Source organism: Podarcis pityusensis (assembly GCF_964106645.2).
Source record: "Podarcis pityusensis genome assembly, chromosome: 9".
Taxonomy (NCBI): Eukaryota; Metazoa; Chordata; class Lepidosauria; order Squamata; family Lacertidae; genus Podarcis; species Podarcis pityusensis.
Genome location: NC_138034.1, coordinates 53,549,785 through 53,572,348, shown reverse-complemented (window position 1 = coordinate 53,572,348; position 22,564 = coordinate 53,549,785). Strand labels below are relative to the sequence as shown.

General features: G+C 40.7%; 1 protein-coding gene across 1 annotated transcript in view; it reads right to left on the bottom strand.

Annotated features, from left to right (window-relative positions):
• Positions 1-22,564, bottom strand: part of COL25A1 (collagen type XXV alpha 1 chain) — a 315,978-nt gene that overhangs the window by 100,184 nt on the left and 193,230 nt on the right. Inside the window, exons 10-12 of the mRNA XM_081020440.1 lie at positions 4,878-4,949; positions 3,295-3,402; positions 1,368-1,403 (exon numbers count right to left, since the gene is read on the bottom strand). Coding sequence (XP_080876566.1) covers positions 1,368-1,403; positions 3,295-3,402; positions 4,878-4,949 — 216 coding nt within the window. The remainder of the gene's footprint in view (positions 1-1,367; positions 1,404-3,294; positions 3,403-4,877; positions 4,950-22,564) is intronic.

The window sequence follows — 22,564 nt, the reverse complement described above, 5'->3', positions numbered from 1 at the left end:
AGCTCATTGAGTTGAGCCAAACAGCAGCCTTGTTCCTTGGAGGGATTTCTCCCATGCCATTGGGAGTAAGGGAGGCTTGGCCCTCCAAGCTATAAAGCCTTTGAAGATGACCTGTTCATGATCTATTTATGACTCTCTCTTTCTCTCTTTTTCCCCTGCCCCACCTTTCAATAAGCTCCCAGAGAGAACAATGGAATTATAGCTATTAATATACCAAAGGAGATAAATGGATAGCTAAATAGCAGAGTGAATATGAATAACCTGCAGTTTTGAACAATGAACATTTAAGTAAAGACAAGACAGGGAGGTCTGTCAGGATATGTTGTTGTAGATAGATAGATAGATAGATAGATAGATAGATAGATAGATAGACAGATTTTAAAAGCAGCTGTGTTGGTCAATAAGGAAAAAACCCTCCAAAACCCACTTCATTAGACTCCATCAAAATATCACAAAAATTAACACTGGCAAGCTTTTGAGTTCTGCAGAACTCTTCATCAGGCAAAATTATGCAAAAAGCAGGGTGTTGGGGGTGGGAGTACAAAAACTATATTGGATGTTGTAGCTATAAGGTAGACCCAGGCCCAATATGGATATTGCAGGCTGAATAAAGTCTCTGCTACGTGTTCCAGGTATCATGTTGCGTATCTAAAATTTTGAGATGAAGAACCAATAGCTGCTCCTCATTTCTGAAAACATAAGGCTTCTTAAGCAAAGCGCATGGGTCCCTGGTTAGGCAGAGCGCATGGGTCCCATGGTTTTCCCAACCTGAAATATCTATAAGAAATGATAGTCATAATTAGAAACCCAGCTATTGCTTGGTCACTATTTCAAGCCTAAATTGGCCTTTGTAAAAAGCAGGATGGTTCTTCTAGGTAGATAGTCACACCCAGAAGGGTTCTTCTCTTCTTCTTAAATATCAGGTGTCTCTTTGTAATAATACAGTGAATTATCTGATATGTGATAATTTGAAGATCTCCATTAATATTCAGAATTGCTATCAACTGCTATGTTTTCTTCCAGGCCTATCTAAATGGCAGGACAAGAGAGAACTCTTTAATGACTGGGGCCTTGAGAACAGCATTAAGATTTTGAAGAGAATATAATTTGGGATTAGTTTTTCTAACAATGAGTGTTAATGCTATAAGATATACCCTTTCCAAAAGAAAACAAAAAATCTACAAGTTCTAACTTTTTCTTATGTTTGTGGAAACTCAAGTGTATAGAGGTCTCTGTCAGTTCTTTCTTGACTTTGCCTGATGATTTACTTTGCAACTCCCATGGGCCCATGAGTGGCATGATTAGAGAAAGGAAACTACAAGACTTCTTGCAGGTTGTTCTTATCAATTAAAGAAATGAGGACTTACCAACAAGCCTTGTTCACCTGGCTTTCCTGGCTCTCCCTTAAACACAAAATGTTATCAACATCAATGCCATTGTTTACATTCAGTTTGTGCTTTAATAAATCATAGAGTTAACTGCTACGAGATGGCAGGTAGTCTAGATCACTGGTCTTAAACTGGTGGGTCAGGATCACAGCTTTATCCAAGGTGAGCCGTAACAGGAGCACTACAACCATGCAAATATATGATAAAAGACTAAGGAATTTGTCCTCAAGTACATGCTTGGGTTAAAAGTGCATCCTGCGTCTGAAAAATCTAGATGGCTTTTAAAAGGGGATTGGAATAGACAAAGTTATGGAGGATATGTCTATCAATGGCCATTAGTGATGAAAGCTATATGGAGATTCTGGATGAGATTCATCAAACCAGTCCTCTCAGTGGAAGCCCTGCACAAGAACTTCCTCCTGTGCACCTGGGCTTTCTTCTCCTGCCACATGCCCCCCAAAACTGGGCTGGGAGAACCTCCAGAACGGTGCATGGGAACAGGAATATTTTTCTGTCTGGCAAGCTGTAATGCTTGGCCTGATGAAACAACTTGACAACCACAACACTAATTTCTACCCTCCATGTTCAGAGGCCACTGAGCATCAGATGCTGCGGACCAACAACAGGGTGTGTTCTTCTTTTTTTAAAAAAAAACAACAACAGGATTTATACACTGCTTAATCAGCACACTGCAAAATGGTTTGCATAAAACCATCTCTGTGCCTGCTTTGGGGCTTCCATAAAGCACTGAACTGGCAATTGCATGAAGCAGGGCTCTTCCTATGTTCTTTTAATGCCAACTGTCTCTTTGTTATATTACAGTGAAATATCTATTGACGAATTTGTGACCATTTGAAGAGCACCTGCTATGCCTTGCTTACCAGAATTTCCTAGCCGCTGGTGCTCACAGAAATGTGACTAGATTCTATGTGCCACAGATCTGGCAGTGTTCTAAGAGGATATGCTCTTTAATTAGCTGGGTGGTGTGTAACAATATTTTTAAGCGTTTTAGGGCAGTTCTAATTTTAGACATAGAATCAGATCAAAGAGTTGATCAAGTACGTATCAGGCCAGGGATTATAAGGTGCTATGATTTCAGTCAATAGTCATCATCCTCTGGAAGACAAATCTGTCAATGTTTTGAAAATGAGTCAGGTGACATAAGAACAAATTATAAATGCTTAAATGAGGGGCTGCTTCCCAGTTGGTGCTAAACTACAACTATCATCATTGATGGGAGTTGAGCAACATCTGGAAGGCCACATATTAGTCACCCTAAAAGTAAATAAGAATGCTTCCTTACTCAATAAGAAATCAGACACCCATACATTAATAATTAAAGACTATTTGCTTATCTTCTCTTAATGTTAACTATCACTTCTCTTAATGTTAACTATCACTGAAGAAGCAGCTATAAAATCAAATGCAATGCCTTTGCTTTTTAAAGGTTATTCAGAATGAAGGTTCTGCAGAAATGCTTTTGCTATGAGTGCAATACAGCCACATAGCAGTTCTATAAAGTGAATGCCAGCCAGCTATCTAAAATTATTTGGAAAGATCAATCTGTATTGAAGATAGAAGACCAGGGCATCTGAGTATTATTTCTGACGTTATTACTTATTCCCTGCCTTTTCCTCTGATGGGACTCTAGGCGACTTACAGGGGGGGAAACAAGATCACTAAAAACATCAACAAAACAATAATTAAAAAAACAATTAAACACCATCACCACTATTATTATTATTATTTTATTACAGTGCCTAGTCACACTGTATCTGCAAGTAACATCACACATTCCCAATGTGCATCTATAATTCCATTCACAAAACATGGATAATGAATACTTCTCAGCTATAAGAAGCCTTTCTACGTCTATGATATTAACACACATGGATGGCTGACTCACCGGTAAGCCAGGCATTCCGCGAGGGCCATCTTTGCCAGTATCTCCAGGAGGACCCCTTGGTCCAGGAGGCCCCGGAGGCCCCGGGGGTCCAGCTTGTCCTTGGTCGCCCTGAACACCAGTCAGTAAAATCAGCATTAGTAGACAGCTTTCGAATCTTAGCAGATAAGCTCTCAGTTGCACAAAACACAGTAAGAGAGAGAGAGAGAGAGAGGCGATATTCAAGGGAAGAGTTCGTGAAGGGGCAAAAGAGCTCAAAGTATATGTTAAACAAGGATCTCGATCCAGCTGTGTGCGGAACCATCAAGATGGTTGGTGCTGTCATATTTGACAGCAGAGCACCTGTGTGTGGAGGAAAGGGAACTGGAGTCCAACCTCTCAGCCTCAAAGAACTTACTGGCACTACTGATGGATTCTCAGGTGGCAGCATAGACTAGGACCATAGCCAACATATGCTAGTAAGCTGGCTGTGGCTGATCCTCTCAGACAAGGATTTGGCCTCAGTTATTGGTGTTTTCACAAGCTTCCTGCTTGGATTACTGCAATGTACTGTATGTGAGGCTGCTGTTGAATATGCTTTGAAAGATGCTAGTGTCAGCCGTCTGAAATGGGACTTTCACCTAAGGTTCTGGATACAAAGACAGAATCAAATCCACACTCCTAGCCCTAAAAAACACACTAGTGCAGCCTATAACCATGTGCATAGTGCCTCATTACACATGCAGGTCTAGGGGATTGTACACTGACTACCTACATTAGGATGACGTCAGTTTGTGAAGTTTGTTTTCTGTATTAGGACACTATGCAGGAATGTTTAACACAAACTTGCAAAATTCTACCGATACATTTCTGCCATGGGAGTAGCCAGGATTTTTGTTAGGGGGGGCAAGGAGGCAGAACCTCAGTTTGCTATGTATTTTTATTTATTTTTATTTATGGGGGGGCAGCTGCCCCTCCCTGCCCTCCCTTGGCTATGCCCATGATTTCTGCAGGGCAGGGGGAATGTTTACTTGGCCGGCATGTTCATTTTAAAGACTGAGTGATTAGACCTGTGTGGAGGCCGTAAAACTTTTATGGGCAGCTTACAAAACTGGTTCATGAGACCCAGCAAGCAACACTGACTGAGCTCTAAGCAGGCTCTGAAATATAACTGCCTTGTTGAAAAGCTGTACAGTACTTTTCATGCTATAAATCAAACAGCAATAATATTTAATCTCTCTTTAGCAGCCATTTTATAGCGACAATTGAGAAACAACATTTACAGCTTCAAATATATCCACATTGGAATAATTTAATCTAGTTGGGCAACGAACCATTAAATCACAATGATTCCTCTTCAAAAATACTAAGTTCTGTCCAGTTTCCAGTAAAAAGCTAACAGAAAATAGTTGGTAAAATTAATTATGTGGTTTACGGCAAAGCTCCATGCAGTGTCTTCTAGCCCTTTGCAAATAAATAAATAAATAAATAAATAAATAAATAAATTCCATTTCATTATGAACTATGTGGTTCAGCAATATTTACAATTCAGCAATCAGCTGCAAGCAAAAGCATGGCAAAAGGTGCAGAGAGAGATTAAGCACTACCTTAATGAGGCGGCGTTTAATGAGCTGCTGATCAGCAGAGAGAAACCCATGATTGATTTTAGGAAACACCATCTGATCAGGCAGGTGAGGTCAAAGGTTGAAGTTCAGAGGTGAAAGAATTGGAGAATAGACATCAGAAGGCCCCAAGAAAGAAATAGAAATATATACATTAGACTTGCAATAGCAAATATAATAATCAACTGGTGCTTGTGTCCGATAAAGGAATCTATGCTTTCTTTTAAAGGAATTGCAGCACTAATCTAAAGAGAGAGAGGGAGCAGGAAATAGTCTGTTCATTACATTGTCACCTAATGAATGCAAAGGTAATGCAAGTCAAGCTTACTCTTAAACTTCTCTTGCAACTATGGGTTTTGTTCTCTTTTGGCCAAGATTTAGAACTACACTGAACACCTTTATTATGCTTCACGAGCAAAGATTCCTAGAGACAAAGCACCAGTTCAGCATTTAGTCAGACTTTCCAAACAGCATATTGTGCCATGAAGAATGGTGCCATTAAAATGACATACTGAGTCTGCTGGTCCATAGATAGCTTAAATCATTTCTGCTTAATACTTGAAAAAATTGAAAACATGTGCTCAAGTGTGAAGCCATGAATGCATAATAAACTGCATTATTACTCTTAGTGTTTTGACGTAGATTCATTTGAGGCATTGTGCATCCCTGTGTGCCTTTTACAAGCAGAGTTGCAATACAGTTCCTGCTAAGAAAATTCTCATTAAGAACACACACGGCTGGAAGCTGGCAGAGATACCAGCATACATAATCTTAGCCTTGTGCCCTCTCATACGTCACGTAGTTCCACTGATACCTGGATAGCACAACCGCACTGAAGCAGCACATGTGATGAAAATTACGATATGTAGGGTGGGCTAACTGGCTTCCAAAAACAAACTAAGCATTCATGACACTTCTATGCTGATACAGAAAGACTGGCTAGCTGGTACAGGTCAGCCACAAACCTTGACGGTCAGGATCTGATTACTGTGAAGAGCAGCAACTGTGGGGAAGCCTGGCAGACCCTAGGAACACACACATGGTACCAAAATAACACGACACAAAACGTCACACAGAACAACAACTTAATAACAGACATGACATTTAATAGGTTCTTATCTCTATCATTATTTTTGTTGCTAAGGGTGGCCTGTTAGAGATTCTGTTTTCTATTGAGGGGTCCAAGAAAGATTAAGGCCACTCAGAATTATAAATGTTTATTTTTTATTAAAAAAAACCAACAGGTCACAATTGTGAGTATTTATTAGTTTTTAGTACATTAGCAGGAGAGAAAGACACCTCTTTTTTTAGCACATGTTAAGCTAAGGCCACAAGAGCCGTGTAGGCAACAAACTCTGAAACAACAGATCTTTTTTACTTCATTTTAAAATCCTCTCTTTACCATGCAACACAAAGCACACGAACTGACAGTATTTATAGACATTAATACACTGGACATTGGACTAATGCTAGATCCAGAGTGTTAAAAAAAAAACAATTGAGATCAACATTCGGTACGTATAGAGCTGTATTTCGTGTACATGATGAAGTTCAACTCTTCCATTTCCCATTGACTGGCTCACTGCTATATTTTAACACCCTTTACACAATCAGAAGAGGCTGTCAGATGTGACAAGAGCACCCAGCTTCTTGTACCTCTCGAGTACTGCACTGGATGATTGAGAAGGAGGGGTGCATTAGAGGCCAGCAACCTTTGCAATATAGGTGAAAAAATGTCCTCCGATAATCTTCAGGGCAGAATGTTACACAGAGAGCCCTTGAGATTACTTCTGATTTGCCACAGGATTCTGCTTTTTCCTTTGCTTTTTACTCTTAGTGTAAGTCATTACCAGCACCTATTTTTCTCTCAGAAAGTGCTACTTAAGGGAATCAGGAATAGCCACCTCTTCTTTGGAGTGTTTTAAAATAATTTTGTTAAAGCAAAGGCCTTTCCTATCAGTTTGCTCTTACATATTTCCATTAACTTTAGTTCAGCAATTCATCACCTAATTCTATGGAATGAGAGAGGATTTCTTTTTTAAAAGATCAAAGCAAATATTTTGGTTTGGTTACTTCTTTAAAAAACACACTCTTGTGGCCCCCAAAAGTTTTGAATACATATCATTTACATAAAATGACCCTCCCCTCCAAATTCAGATAAGCAGAGGACAAGAAACCCTGCTTACAGAAACAGCAAACTAGATGGAGTTTTCATTAATTTTACTGCGCAGAATATGTGTTGAAGAACAGGGGTGTGGAACTTAATTGGCGCAAGAGCCACAGTTCCTTATGAGGAACCTTCCAGAACCCACATGCTGGTATGGTGGTACCTCGGTTTTCAAGCGTCTCAGAAGCTGAACATTTCGATTTTCGAATGCTGAAAACACGGAAGTAAATGCTTTTGTTTTCGAACATGCCTTGGAAGTCGAATGGCTTCCGGTGCGTGTTTTTCAATTTTCTCCATTGAACTTGCAGTCAGCCCTTTGTGCCTCAGTTTTCAAACATTTTGGAAGTCGAATGGTCTTCCAGAATGGATTACGTTTGAGAACTGAGGTACCACTGTAGTAGGCTAGACCAGAGGCAACAACATATACATACCGAATGCACACGTTTCTCTAGCCAGCTACTCAAAAGGCATTGGCAACTAAGAAAGGCATTCCCACTAAGAAAAAGCAAAGGACGAAGGTGGGATGAACGGATGGGGGGCAGTGTGGCCTGAAGAGGAGCTGGATAGAGAAGGCTGAAGCCACATCCAGAAACAGAGCCTGAGATTCCCAGCCCTTGTGATCTAGATATATGCACCTCTTTTTTTCTTTTTATGATAACCAGAATGCCTGTGATTCATTAGCCTTTTTCTGCATGTTACAGCTTCAACTCTTACTGAATAAAAACAGAAACTAAGTCCAAAGAAATTAGACATATATATATATATATATATATATAATCAGTTTTAAAAGCGGATCAATTTTCTTTTAAAAATTAATAATGACCATTCTAGGGGGAAACTGAACATCTTTTTAACAGGAAAATTTTTATTCAGAAACCTTGACGATTGCAAATATGTAACTCAAGAATATCCACTGTGAATTTTCATAATGAAATTGATAAATTTCATGTGGGCACATCCACAAATTTAGATGACTTTTAAAAAGGATTAGGTGAGTTAACAGAGGCATGGTAGCCAAAGGTAACCTAAATGTACTGAGGCATTTCACCTCTACATACCAGATTCTGGGGATCAAAGAATACGCCTAATGTCCCCATTACTTGATTGTGATCTTCCAGGATATAGTTGGAAACAACATGGTGGAGTAGATAGTTCTTAGTCCAATGTACTATGCCTTGTTCTTAAACTCAGTGATTTACAACCATAATTTATACTGCAGGATTAGCTATGTAGGGAACAATCCTATATTTGCTGGGAGGTCATTGTAGGCACCACAGGATATAGTGGATCACCCCCTCAGAGGGTGGAAAGGAAGGTCTGTCTTCTGAGAAGGAGGTATGTACATGGATGCCTCCTTGGGGTAACATTAGAAAGGTCTACTACCATTGTTCTTCCACTGTCAGTGGTACTCCAATGCCTGAGAAGGCAATTCAGAGATGGGGATTTGGGGCCAGTTTAGAACTGCCCAATCAAAAAAACCCAAAACCCTCTTTTCCTGGAACAGAGTGGGAAATACACCAACTCTGGAGCTGGCCTACTGATTCCAAAACCCATAAATGGAACCAATGGGAGGGAAATACAAAGTGTGGGGAGAGAGAAAAGGATGGCAATGGTTGAAAAAAGAAGTCAGTCCCTTACAGCTTGGGACTTCGTAGTTCCTGCACTGTGGATTCCCTCACCTGGCTCTAGGTAGGAGCCATAGCTCAGTGATAGAGCCAGAGGCATAACCAAGATCCCTTTCACCCTTGGCAAGATGCTGTATCAGTGTTGTGCCCCATCTCCCCCCAAAAATTACTTTACTGCAATAGCTGCATTAGAAATTGCTACATTTTACGCAGCCCAAGTACTCAAAGTGTCTGGAATGAGGGTGGGGAAAAACTGCATGCATTTGTCCTGGACAGGAATCTTTCCCTACATTTGATCTCACCATGACAGTGCCTGTTGTCATACACTCCATAGTTTGTATAGGTGATTTTGTACCACCCCTGTGCCTGTGCTCCTGGCGGGGCCAGTTTTGTCAGTCCCTAGGTACGCCCAGGGCTGTCTTAAGCATATGCAGTGCTGGGGTACAAACATCCACCCCCCCCAGGTTGCCCAGGCCCAGGTGCGCAGGAGGTCGGAGTTGGCCGGCTGCCTCAGCGTCTCTCTAGCTCGGTCGCCCCCGAAATCACGGCACAGAAGTGCCTGCAGCAGAAGAGCCCGCTGCAGCACTCTGACTGACAGGTGGGCTCTTCCCTGGACTCAACTCTTGGGCCCCGGACTCTCGGCTTGGTGCCCCTGAGAGCCCGGCGCCCAGGTACCCCGCACCCCTAGTGCCTATGGGTAAGACGGCCCTGGGTACGCCTCTGGGTAAAGTACATGCTGGCATCTTGAGTTAAAAAGGTTCTGAGAGCAGGTGATACGAAAGACTTATGTTAGAGATCCTGCGGACAATACTGAGCTAGATGGGCAGTAAGCTTGACCAATCATGAGGCAGCTTCCTGTGCTCTCCTATGTTCTTCTTTGCCCAACTTTGCAAGTCATCTCAGAGGATACCAGAGAACATCTCTTGGACTTCCTTGGGCTTGTCATTTTCTCAAATATGATAGATGTGCTACTTGCAACAATCCTACGAAAGCTACCCTTCCTTCAGGAATGAGGCTATCTGTGCAGGAAGTTCCTGTTGTAGGATCCTTGCTGTGACTACCTTTGGATAACTGCTCCACAGACAGCACTTCATAATTTCCCTGCATATTTACAACACGGTAATATATTATGAACGTTGCCGGCTGTGAGCAAACCTTTGCCTATCCACTGTGCCTCTCAGGGTAGAAAACAGCAAAGTCTGCTTTTGCTCCTGACCTTGCTGCACAAGCTTACATATTCCTGTGAAGATCTGGCAAACAAGGCAGGAATTGCCACCTGCTGCTCACTTGCACTTCGTACATTTACAGCCAGCTGCTACTATTTCACATCAGATCACTCGAGCTGAAGGCCAGAGTGATCCTGACACATTATATGATGGCCTCCCCGCCCTACAACCACCTCAAGCTCCAATTAATCTCTCAGGCGGGTGCTCATTATTGTACCTGCTCTAGGGAATATAGTGTCTTGCATCGTTCCCCGTGTATTGCCAAAGACTCGCAGCAGGAGCTTTATATAAACCCTTTTATTGCAACTGCTGCTTTCTCCATCAGCAGCCAAACTAAAACAATAATACACCACAGAGTATGAGAAGGCCAAAGGGCATTCTTCCTCCCAACATGTGCATTCATTCAAAGCAGAGCTTTAATTTTAATGGAGGGTGTCACTTCTTGGAAACTTTGCAGTCATAAGAAATAATCTGATATGAAATGGTTGTATTCTTGGGAGGGGGAAGGGAATGTTTTGTAAGCAATGCAGCCTCTTTGAAAAATGTGGCATTCAGTGATCTATTTCTACTCACACCTTGGCAGGGAATAAATGTTCCAATGAGACGTCTTTGGGTTTTAAAAGTATTTGCATTCCTCCAGAGTTCTGCATCATCCACAAGTAAACAGTTTTGGATAATGGAACTTCCTCATGCAAATAATTAATGACGACGCTGAAGAGCATCCGATCTAGCACTCTAAAACTTCATAGGATAATTTATGACTATTACTATTTTTTCACCTAGGTGCATAGTCAAGTTCTCATAAATGCATCTAAGACACATTTGGATTCATGTTTTATTCTACTGCTATCATTTTGCAATGAACTGTGCTCACATCAATGGGGGGAAACCAATATATGCATGTAAATAAACAAATATATGCTTTCTTAGATTAATGTCAGTCAAGCCCTTGTTTCAGTCCATTTCACAAAATCGTAGAATTGTAGAGTTGGAAGGGATCCTGAGGGTCATCTAGTCCAACCCCCTGAAATGCAGGAATCTCAACTAAAGCACCCATGACAGATGGCCTTATCAAACCTCTGCTTAAAAGCCTCCAGTGAAGGAGAGTCCACTACCATCCAATAATGCTAGAAACCTCTGGGCAATTCGTCATATACAAAGAATCAACCATCTTTCCAGTTTTACATCCCCCCTTCCAATATTTCACATTCATCAGCTTCAAAACACAGCACAAACCCATCTGAAGTGTGTCTTATAACATATAAAATGTTCAATTCCAACTGAGGAATAAAGAACACATTCTCAACCATTTGCTCCAAACAACCAATTTTTGCAACTCATTTTGTAAGACATATCCCAATATCTATTTAATTATTTATGAAAACATAAAACTAAATAGCTCTGGATGTCTTCCTGATAAAATCATGTTTGCTACTAGTTATCATTATATATGCTTAATTAGGGCTAAGACTGAAACAAGAGCGGGGGGCATTTAGTGAACATTTTCTCACCCTGAAGGGCAATGCCTATTAAGGATGTACTGACCACACATCGTTTTGCCAAATCTAATGCACTGTGTGATTATTTCAGTGTTACAGGGAAGGGAAAGAACTATTCCAAACTTTCAGGAGAGTAAAGCTGTCATCAGGAACCAGCACACACACACACACAAGATGCACTATGGACAGGGGGTATTTCAGGAAACTTTTCAGTTAGCTTGAAAAGTTACCCTTTTCATGTTGCAAATCGTTTCTGGGCAGCATTCTTTCAACCCTAATTTTAATTATGTGAATCAGTACCTCTGTGGGGGATAGACTCAGAATTGGCTAGTAGATGTTTAATTATAACGATGGGTTGACTAATCTATCAACATCCTGCAACAGCGCTCTACCAAATAGAGCTGTTTTTTGTGGGACGACTGCAGTTCACATATGATATGATGTGGCCAGCTGAAAAGGCAGAACACTTTCTGATAGGTTAGCTCCCATAGGAACTCTTTCTGGGTTCAGCAGTCCAATCAGAGGTTTGCTAACTTACTGAATGGATTGGCCAAATGAGTATCTTTCAGCCTCAACTACCTGCCCATAAACCTGGAATGGCATGGGACTGTGGTAAAGATGAAGGAGACATGAATCACAAACCACTACAAGTGCTGCAGAATTTATTACTTCTGCTTTATTATTGAGCATCTGCTCATGCGTTAGAAAGGCAATCAGAGGCAAAACAAGGGTTAATCATACAAGAATATTAACTAGAGAGTCCTAACAGTTTTACCAAAGCAAAAGAATCTGTTTAATCACTCAAGTTAACAAAGGTTAAGATAATAAAAGGAAGTTCTGAATGCCTTCGCTTTCTGGAACTTAATCCCTCCTGCTGAAGACATTTGAAAGATACTATCAGTTGCGTACAGCCCCAGCTGTTAAAAAAATTTACTTGGAACACTCCATGTGGAGAAAATAATTTTATGAAAATAGTTAAGTATGCACCCTGTGTGGCTTCTTATTGCACCTAGACCCCAAAACTAATTTAAAGTCAGCTGCTGGATAATGATTGTGAGACCTGATAAACAATAAATCTTTTCTATATCAGAACTGAATGGCAGTAGTGCTTTATTATCATTTGCAGAAAGGGGATAGGAAATAGATTAACATACTCAATTAGAGCTGTTTAGTGCATGCTCAAGGTCTATTTTCATTAATTACTGCTCTGGTTGGACAATAAATCATGAATGATCTTCAAGTGCCAAGGTTCTTTAAGTAAAAGTCATTTTGAAATATTGGAAGTGCCTGCTAATTTCTCTAGTGCAAAGACTTCCAAGTACAGCTGAAGTAAACAGAAGCTGCGCATTGGGTGGTTCACAGAACTGTCTGGCTTAATTCTCCCTTCGTCAGGATAAAACTGATGGAGAGCTCTTCAGACATTTGGTGATATAAGTGTTTACAAAAAGAATAACTCTTCAGGAGACTTTAACATGTATTAAGTCAGTTTCACTTGTAGAAGTTGACCTGCAATACCCTAAATGAAATTCTCCTGTAAGTAGGCCAGAGGTTTTCAACGTTTTTGAGCCCACGGCTCCCTTGACCAACTACATTCTTTCTGCGGCACCCGTGGGGTTCAGAAGCCCAGTTATGGCAGCCTCTCATCCTTTTTCAAATACCCTCCCTTGTGGAGTGTTTCCTCAGCTTCCTCTCCTTGAGAGTCCTCTGGGCAGCCGCTGCTGCCACCCCTGGTCTCTGAACTGCCTCTGCTACCCCAAAGAGAGGTGTATGGGGCCTACTAGTATACAAATTTCTGTTCACTTTGAGAGTTGAGCTTAGCTCTGTGGGGAAAGGCCATGAGAAACTCACACCTCCACCTTCTTATCTCTCCACTTCCTCTGCTTGAGGGAAGGTGGAAAGGTTGCCAGATCAACATTTTGAAAATAATGCTGTAATGTGTGTTCCATGCAAATCTAGTGTGCCTCATACTAGTAGGTGTAGGGCCTACTAGCACACAAATTTCACTTCTGTCAAAAGGTGGGGAGGTAGTGAATGGGAGGTACAAAGCAGATTTTGATAGACCCTGAATCAAACTGTTCAGTCTACAAAGCACCTTAAAATGAAGTGGGCTTTCTGGAAGTACCTAATCAAGGGACCCTGACCATTAGGTCCAGTAGTGGCCGACTCTGGGGTTGCGGCACTCATCTCGTTTTATTGGCCGAGGGAGCCGGCGTACAGCTTCCGGGTCATGTGGCCAGCATGACTAAGCCACTTCTGGCAAACCAGAGCAGCACACGGAAACGCCGTTTACCTTCCCACTGGAGCGATACCTATTTATCTACTTGCAATTTGACGTGCTTTCGAACTGCTAGGTTGGCAGGAGCAGGGACCGAGTGACGGGAGCTCACCCCATCGCGGGGATTCGAACCGCCGACCTTCTGATCAGCAAGTCCTAGGCTCTGTGGTTTAACCCACAGCGTCACCCGCGTATGGTGAGTGCACATTCCTAATTTTTACTGGACAAGGAGTCAAATGTGTACTCCGGAAAAAAGAAACAGTGAGAATTTTAGCTATACACTGTCTAGATCTGGAAACAAAAAAATGTTCCTGTGTCAGTCAGCTAGTTAAATATTTATGCCTGGGTGCCTAATATTTTAGAGCCACAACTGTTACTAACCATATTAGTATCTTTTTTTCCCAGAGGACTAAATTCTTATAATTAGAAACTATAATCTAGTTTCTTCACTCAATAATCCTGTGAAATAAGAGTTACTGAGTTGCCAAAATCCATTTAGTATAAAGTGTCCGTGGTTTAATAGCAGCAAGTCTACCAGTCCAACCCAAACAATTTACTGTCTGTGCCATTGTGGCAACTTGCCAGAGGAAGAAGATGCTTGCCACCTCTCTACTGCACTTCAGTGCCAAGATAAAGTTGCCCAAAGGGCAGGATCATGCACAAAAGCCAAGCAACACAATGTGTTTCATCTGGTATTATTGTGGCCAGGTTCTGAGAAACATATTTCTCAGATATGGTATAAGCTCTCCTTTCCCATCAGTATGTAATTCAGTTCACTTAGAGACTGCTACCCCTAACAGCTGGGGAAGTTTTTGTTTTTGGGCAGAGCAGGGATATGAAACTGAATCTCAGACTTCCATCTTTCCACAGTTGCTACTGCATCAGAACAAAGCAATGCAACAGGTAAAAGCTGAGCCAAACAAGGTTCTGTAGCTGTCCTAAAGGGATCTCTTCTTATGCTGCAACTTGTGGCACAACTCTCACATCAAATTCAGCTGTTCACATTCTGAGAACTGCACATTGGCTGTGATATTGTGAGGGATATTTGATCTTGGTGCTAGAATTATCACTACCTTCAGCTGACATCCTGAAACACACTGCCACTCCAAACTACTGGATGCAAATAATTTTCAAAACAAACACACATCAAGCTACGCTTCCAGTTAACCAGTTATACAGGCTGACTTCTGAGAAGTTTTTTTTAAAAAATTTCTTTTAGCATTACAGAAATTTTTACTTTTTAAAATTATTAAAATAAATTATTTGGGCAATGCCATTTGATTTCACATAGGTAAGATTCTTTGCAGTGCAATCTTATGAATGTTTACTTGGAGTAAGACTGTGTTCAGATGAGAATGAGTCTAGCCTCAGATGTCTTCCTCTACCTCAAGCATGGTTACAAGGAGATCAGGAGTTTCTATCTCCATTTTAAAATTATAGTTTGCTGTGTAAACCAAATCCTAATCTTAGCTATGGTTAGTGAAAACAAGTCAGCTTACATTACACTATGGTTTAAATCTGGCTCATTCCCACCAACGATTGTTAAAATTAACCACAATTGCAATTGGCTTTGGATGGCGTGACAAGCTGTAATTAATCACAAGCTTCCCAACTCCTCCATGCTGGTGCGGGGAGTGTTCAAGTCCAGGGGAAGGCAATAATCATTCTTATAATGCTAAATTATAGTTTAGTGCAGTGGTTTTCAAAGCGTGTGGTGCACTGCAGTGATGTGGCAGGAGAGGGTGACAGGAAGATTCAAGGGCAATGAATATAATATTTTGGGAATAATTCATGTTCTTATGTACCTGCATTGTTTTATATTTTATGGATGCCCCATGATCATATTATAAAGCATTTTGGTCTGAAGCCAAAATGACATGGACAAGAATTGACCAAATATGGGTAACTAGAGGAATGGCACCAAAGACTAGAAAAGTGGAAATCTGCCCAAAAACCTGCTCCGACCATAATGCTGTTAAGATGGAAATGAAACTAACACCAACTGGCTCCTTCAGATGGAGGATGAATGACACCTTATTTAGAGATGAAGAAGTGCTTAAGAAGGCTCAAAAAACCTTGAGAGATTATTTCGAGATAAACATGAGCACCAATGTGGAAAAAAGAGTAATCTGGGACGCAAGTAAAGCTGTTATGAGAGGGTTCCTGATACAACAGAATGTATTAAAGAAGAGAACCCAAAATGAGAAGAAGGATAAAATTTTGGAGAAAATAAAGGAAAGTGAAAAAAAATTGAGAGTAAAACCAAAGTCGCAAGAGATTTTGAGAGAAATAAAATTATATCAAGTGCAATATAAGAAAATGATGAATCAGGAGATAGAATGGAAAATTAAACAAATGAGACAAAAGACATTTGAGTCGGCTAATAAATGTGGGAAATTGTTGGCCTGGCAAATGAAAAAAAGACAAAAATTAAATACAGTTACAAATTTAGAAGTGGAAGGAAGGAATATACAGAACCCAGCTGAGATTAGAAATTGTTTCCAGAGGTACTTTAAACAACTATATACACAAGGGCCACAAAAAGAAACTGATGTAGATCGATTTTTGAAAACAAATGGATTACAAAAAATCTCTCAAGAAAATAAATTAATGTTGAATTACAAAATAACTGAACAGGAGATAGAAGGTGCCATTCAGAATATGCAATTGGGTAAATCTCCAGGACCGGATGGACTGACTTCTAGATATTATAGCTCTCTAGAAGAATGGTTAGTACAACCTTTGAAAGAGGTCTGTAACAAAATAATGGAGGGGAAAAGGGCACCAGAGTCGTGGAAAGAAGCATATATCACACTTGTACTGAAAACAGAGACTGAAAAGACGCAGCTCAAGAACTACCGCCCCATATCACTGCTTAATGTGGATTACAAAATTTTTGCAGATATTTTGGCTAAAAGACTAGAAAGAGTGTTAGTGGAAGAGATACATAAGGACCAAGCAGGCTTTCTCCCAGGAAGACATCTATCTGATAATTTGAGAAACATAATTAATATTTTAGAAGAATTACAAGTGAACATAAATACTAAGGCAGTTTTAATTTTTGTGGACGCGGAGAAAGCTTTTGACAACATTTCTTGGACTTTTATGAAAAAAAACTTACAGGGTATGGGGGTAGGCCAAGGTTTTGAAAATGGTATAAGTGCAATATATTCTGAACAAAAGGCTAAATTAATTGTAAATAATGTGGTGGCGGAAGAATTTAAGATAGAAGAAGGGACACGACAAGGCTGCCCAATCTCCCCACTGCTTTTTATATCGGTCCTGGAGGTTCTGCTGAATATGATAAGAAGGGACCAGTTGGTTAAAGGTATACAGGTCGGAGCCAAACAGTACAAATTGAGAGCATTTGCAGATGACTTAGTATTGACGTTACAGGAGCCAGAATCTAGTACCAAAAGGGTTTTAGAACTGATTCAAGAATTTGGTCAGGTTGCAGGGTTTAAACTGAATAAGTCAAAAACCAAGGTTTTAAAGAAAAATTTAACACCAATTGAGAGAGAGAGGTTTCAGAATGAGACAGGTTTAACAGTGGTCAAGAAAGTCAAATACTTGGGGATTAACATGACAGCAAAAAATAGGAATTTATTTAAAGACAACTATGAAAAATGCTGGGCTGAAGTGAAAAAAGATTTAGAAATTTGGTCAAATTTGAAGTTTCACTGCTAGGCCGTATTGCTGCGATAAAAATGAATGTATTGCCTAGAATGTTGTTTTTGTTTCAAACATTGCAAATTGTGGACAAAATGGACTGTTTCAAGAAGTGGCAGAGAGATATTTCTAGATTTGTCTGGCAGGGCAAGAAGCCTAGAATAAAATTTAAAATACTAACAGATGCAAAGGAAAGAGGTGGATATGCCCTGCCAGACTTTAAACTTTACTATGAATCAGCAGCTTTTTGCTGGTTGAAAGAATGGCTGCTTCTTGAAAACGCAGCCATTTTGGATTTAGAAGGTTTTAACAACGTATTTGGATGGCATGCATATTTGTGGTACGATAAGGTCAAAGCGCATAAAGCATTTAAAAACCATATTGTCAGGAAAGCACTGTTTAATGTCTGGATAAGATATAAGGACTTATTGGAAAATAAAACTCCAAGGTGGCTGTCACCGATGGAAGCGAAAGCTCAGAAAAAACTCAATATGGAGGTCAAATGGCCGAAATATTGGGAAATTTTGGAACAAGATGGAGATAGGTTGAAGTTGCAGAGTTTTGAAAAACAAAGTGCGAGACTGGCTTCATTATTATCAGATAATGGAGGCATACAATTTGGACAAGAAAATCGGCTTCCAGGTGGAAAAATCAAAATTAGAAACAGAATTGTTAGAACCTGTCAGGGAACTGACATCAGAGCCGGAGGCGAAGGGGAGGGTCCTGGATGATGCTGGAGAAGGACCCAGCAGCAGGGGGAGAGGCAACTCAGTGGAGGGGGAAGCATTTAAGCGCAGCACCAGGAACAAAAGTGAGCAGATGGGGAAATCGGAGAGAGGGCTCACGGACTCTTCACTGGAACTCAGTGAGGAGGGGACAGGTCCCCCGCTACCCACGCCCACCCTGCGCAGAAGGCTCCCGCGCAGTGAGAGGCGGAGGAGATTGGGTGTCAAACAACTCTTATGTTGGAAGAGATTCAAGAAACGCCCACTGACGGATTCTGCTAGTGACTGAGACAGTCATGATGAGAAAGGGCTGTGCAGTCAGAAAGGTTTAACAAGGCAAATTAGCCTAGAGAGGCACCAGTTTACGCACGAGTAACTCATACTCATTACAGAACCCAAAACTAAGATTTTGTCAAAGATGTATAACTTGCTGTTGAAATGGAATACTCAGGATGAAACGGTGAAATCTGCTATGATTAAATGGGCACAAGATGTTGGACATAACATAATGATGGCTGACTGGGAACAGTTATGGACCACAGGTATGAAGTTTACGGCATGCAATGCCTTAAGAGAGAATATTATGAAAATGATATACAGGTGGTACATGACCCCAGTCAAGCTTGCAAAAATCTACCATTTGCCCGATAATAAATGTTGGAAATGTAAGGAAACTGAAGGTACATTCTTTCACCTATGGTGGACGTGCCCAAGGATTAAGGCTTTCTGGGAGATGATTTATAATGAATTAAAAAAGGTATTTAAATATACCTTCTTGAAGAAGCCAGAGGCCTTTCTCCTGGGCATAGTCGGCCAATCGGTGTTAAAGGAGGACAGAACTTTCTTCATGTATGCTACAACAGCAGTAAGAATACTTATTGCAAAGTATTGGAAGACACAAGACCTACCCACTCTGGAAGAATGGCAGATGAAACTGATGGATTACATGGAATTGGCGGAAATGACTGGCAGAATCCGAGACCAGGGAGAAGAGTCGGTGGAAGAAGATTGGAAGAAATTTAAAGACTATTTACAGAAATATTGCAAAATTAATGAATGTTAGATTGATGTTGGATTGAAGTTAAGTGATTTCTAGCTGTAATGGTATAAAAGAATATGAAAAAATTGGATTCTTAACAGGTAAATTAATGCTATAATATATTAAGATTAAAGATCAGGATAAAATAAGGAGGGAAAGGAATTGCTGAACTGATAAATAGAACTGGAATACAAAAAGGGGAGGTATGAGGAGGTCCGGGAAACAAGTAAATGAAAGATAAGTGATGAAAAGATTGAATTGTTTTTAACTATTTTTTCTTTGTATCTTTTCTTTTCTCTTTTTCATTTTGTAATATTGTAAAAATCTTAATAAATATTTTAAAAAAAATGCTTGGCAAGGAATGTGATAAAAAACAAAACAAAACAAAAACAAAAAAAACCATGATCATATTATAAAGCATTTGTGTTCTATGTTATAAATCAAGCACTGCTAGGAGTTGTTACAATGCATTCCTTACCAATAAAAAATTCGGGGTGGAGGGAGCAAATTTTTGTTCTGAAAGTGTGGCCCAGAGGAAAAACGTTTGAGAACCACTGGTTTAGGGTCTTCAAGGGTGGTGTGTCCCATTTTGCCACTTGACGGTCTGTTTCTAGCACCTCCAAGCTGGCTGGAAAAGTCTCCTGTCTGAAACTGCTAATCAGTGTCAACATTACTGAGCTAGATGGACCCAGTGGTGCTGCAACGGGGGGGGGGGGGGCGGTGCGCCCTGGGTGCCATGTCTGGGGGGGGGTGACAAGAAGGCACCCCACGGGGGCTTACGGCAGCGTGAGCAGCCATCGCTCTGCCACAGCAGCATGTGAAGGATCCTCAGTTCGCAGCTGCAGCCGCACATGCGTTGTACATAGTGGTTTGCCGCTGGCGCTGCTCAAGCGCCGTACGGACGGTGGTGAGATCCCTCTGTTGCCACTACGGCCATGAATGGAGGATCCTCTGTTCGTGGCTGCAGCCGCGAGCAGAGGATCCCAGCACTGTCTGTATGGCGCTGGAGCGGCGTCACTATGTATGGCGCATGCGCTGTATGTAGTGACGCCGCACATGCACCGTACATAGCGGTTTGCCGCCCCAGATGTCACAACGCCTTCGTTCGCCCCTGGATGGACCAGTGGTTTTACTACTGTTTTAGAGTCCTTGGCCACTCATTTACAGTGATAAGGACAGTCAAGCTCACTACAGCATTTTTTATTCATGATAAAAGTTTGAAAAACAGAGTAAAAATGCTGAAGTCGTGAATATGGAACTAAAAAGATCAAACTGCTAAAAAGAAAATCCCTGAAAACTGTTCTGGCTCTGTAAACTATTTTCAAAACCACATTCCTTTCCTGCCATATAACATCAAATGTGTAGGACCCTATCCAGAAATCCTGAGTTCATAAATGCTTCATCATGACTATATATGGCCGTTATGAAATTCCAAAGACATAATAATGTTCAGCCTAAAACATGTTGGCCAGGATCCAAGGGGCTGCAAGTGGAAAGGAAATTACTCCTTGCAGTTTCAGGCAAGGACGTACAAATCCTAGAGTAAGAAATGAATGCATTGAAAGAAAATGTGCTACTTTTGATCTTCACATTTGGAACAAAATCCCTGTATAAGGTTTTATTTTCCTCGTGCAAAGTTCTACTACAAGGTGAAGAAGGAAGCTTTCCCATGAGTGTTGGGCTGCTAGACATTTGGAGTCCAGCCAGACAAAATCAATGGGCACACTTCCAAGTAAGATATTAAGGTCTGAGCTGTTAGATCAGTAAAATCTTTAGTACTGTTGTTGGATATACCAGCCAACATTTCACAGATAACAAATAGGGCTATGCCTTTGCCCCCTGTTGTTTTACCAAAATTTTTTGCCTCCTTATTCTTGGTTGAGGACTAGATTAATTTGCTATGTCCTCCACTTATTTCCCCAGTCTGTTCTCTAATGATTTAAAAATCAAGATGGTGATTGTTCTTTATGTTAAATACATATTAGAAAAACTTAAGTGTCCTACAGTGTTCTGATTCAACCATCATGGCAAACTATAACATCTTGTGAATATGCAAGCATGTGGGCTCCCTACCCAGTTGCTCCTACCCAGTTGTTCTGCTGCTATTGTCTTCCCCTGATAAACCATATGTTCAGACCTAATGCTAAGCCAAACCATGGATTAGCCCCATGTAGAAAAGCAGCAATATTTCAAAAAGTGAAAATCCAGAAACAAAAGTTGAGTTTTTGAGCTATTTTTTATGAAATCCGCCAAAATCTACACTACCAACATGGGCTGCCATACATCCGGATTTCCCCAGACATTTCAGCAATTTCTGCCAAGACACAGTTTACGAAGGCTAAATACTGGCTATGTCCAGGAAATTCTGGACGTATGGCAACCCTAGGTAGGAGGGCATCAACCTCAATTCTCACTCTTTCCTCATGGTTTGGCTTTAGCATTACATGTTAAGAAAATAAAAGGACACGACTGAAGTTTGAGCCAAATTGTGAACAGGGACAGAAAACTTAGTTTTGAGTATTGTCTTTCTCCACAGAAATCTGAACTGGTTGAAGCTGCCTATGCCAATCTGTGGAGTGTTTAAGTTGTGCCTCCACCTAGGTTCAGCCTGTATATTTGTAAACAAAGGAAATACTACAAAGATGCCAATAATTCTCTAATGGCTTTTTCAAATTTGGGTAAATGCTGCACCACTGGTCTGTAAAATCAGAATGTGTGTAATAAGAATGAATGTATGCTATGAGCATATAATGTCAATTCTGGCTCAACTGCACTGGCTGCCAATCAGTATCCTGGCCCAATTCAAAGTGCTGGTTTTGACCTATAAAACTTTAACTGTCTCAGGACCGCAATACCTTTCCCCATATGAACCAACCTGGACCCTGTGATCAACATCTGAGGTCCTTCTTCATGTGCCCCCTCCACAAGAGGTCTGGAAGATGACAACACAAGCCTTTTCTGCAGTGGCTCCCCACTTGTGGAATGCTCTCCCTGGGGAGGCTCACCTGGTACCTTCGTTACATATCTTTAGGCACCAGACAAAAACATTATTCTTCTCCCAGGCCTTTGGCTAATTAAACAATCTATAGCCTTTTAAGCTGTGTGTGGGTATTATTGTTTTGTTTGCTACTATGTTATGTATTTTGTGTTTTTATACTGTAAATCACCCTGTGATCCTCAGGTGAAGGATGGTACAGAAATTTCAATCATCATCATCCACAGCATCTCTAGATAGGGCTGGAGCGCCACTGATAGTCAGCATAGACCTAGATGGGCCAATGGTTTGACAGAGGATAAAAGAGCTTCCTATGTTTTTATGTGGAGGTATCTTGGTTTTGAAAACCTACTGTAACGTCTATCAAATCAGATATTAAAAGACTTAAAAAAAATTCTAGTCTAGTCTAGTATAAATGTTCACTTCTTTTGAATGTGGTGCCAAATATATTT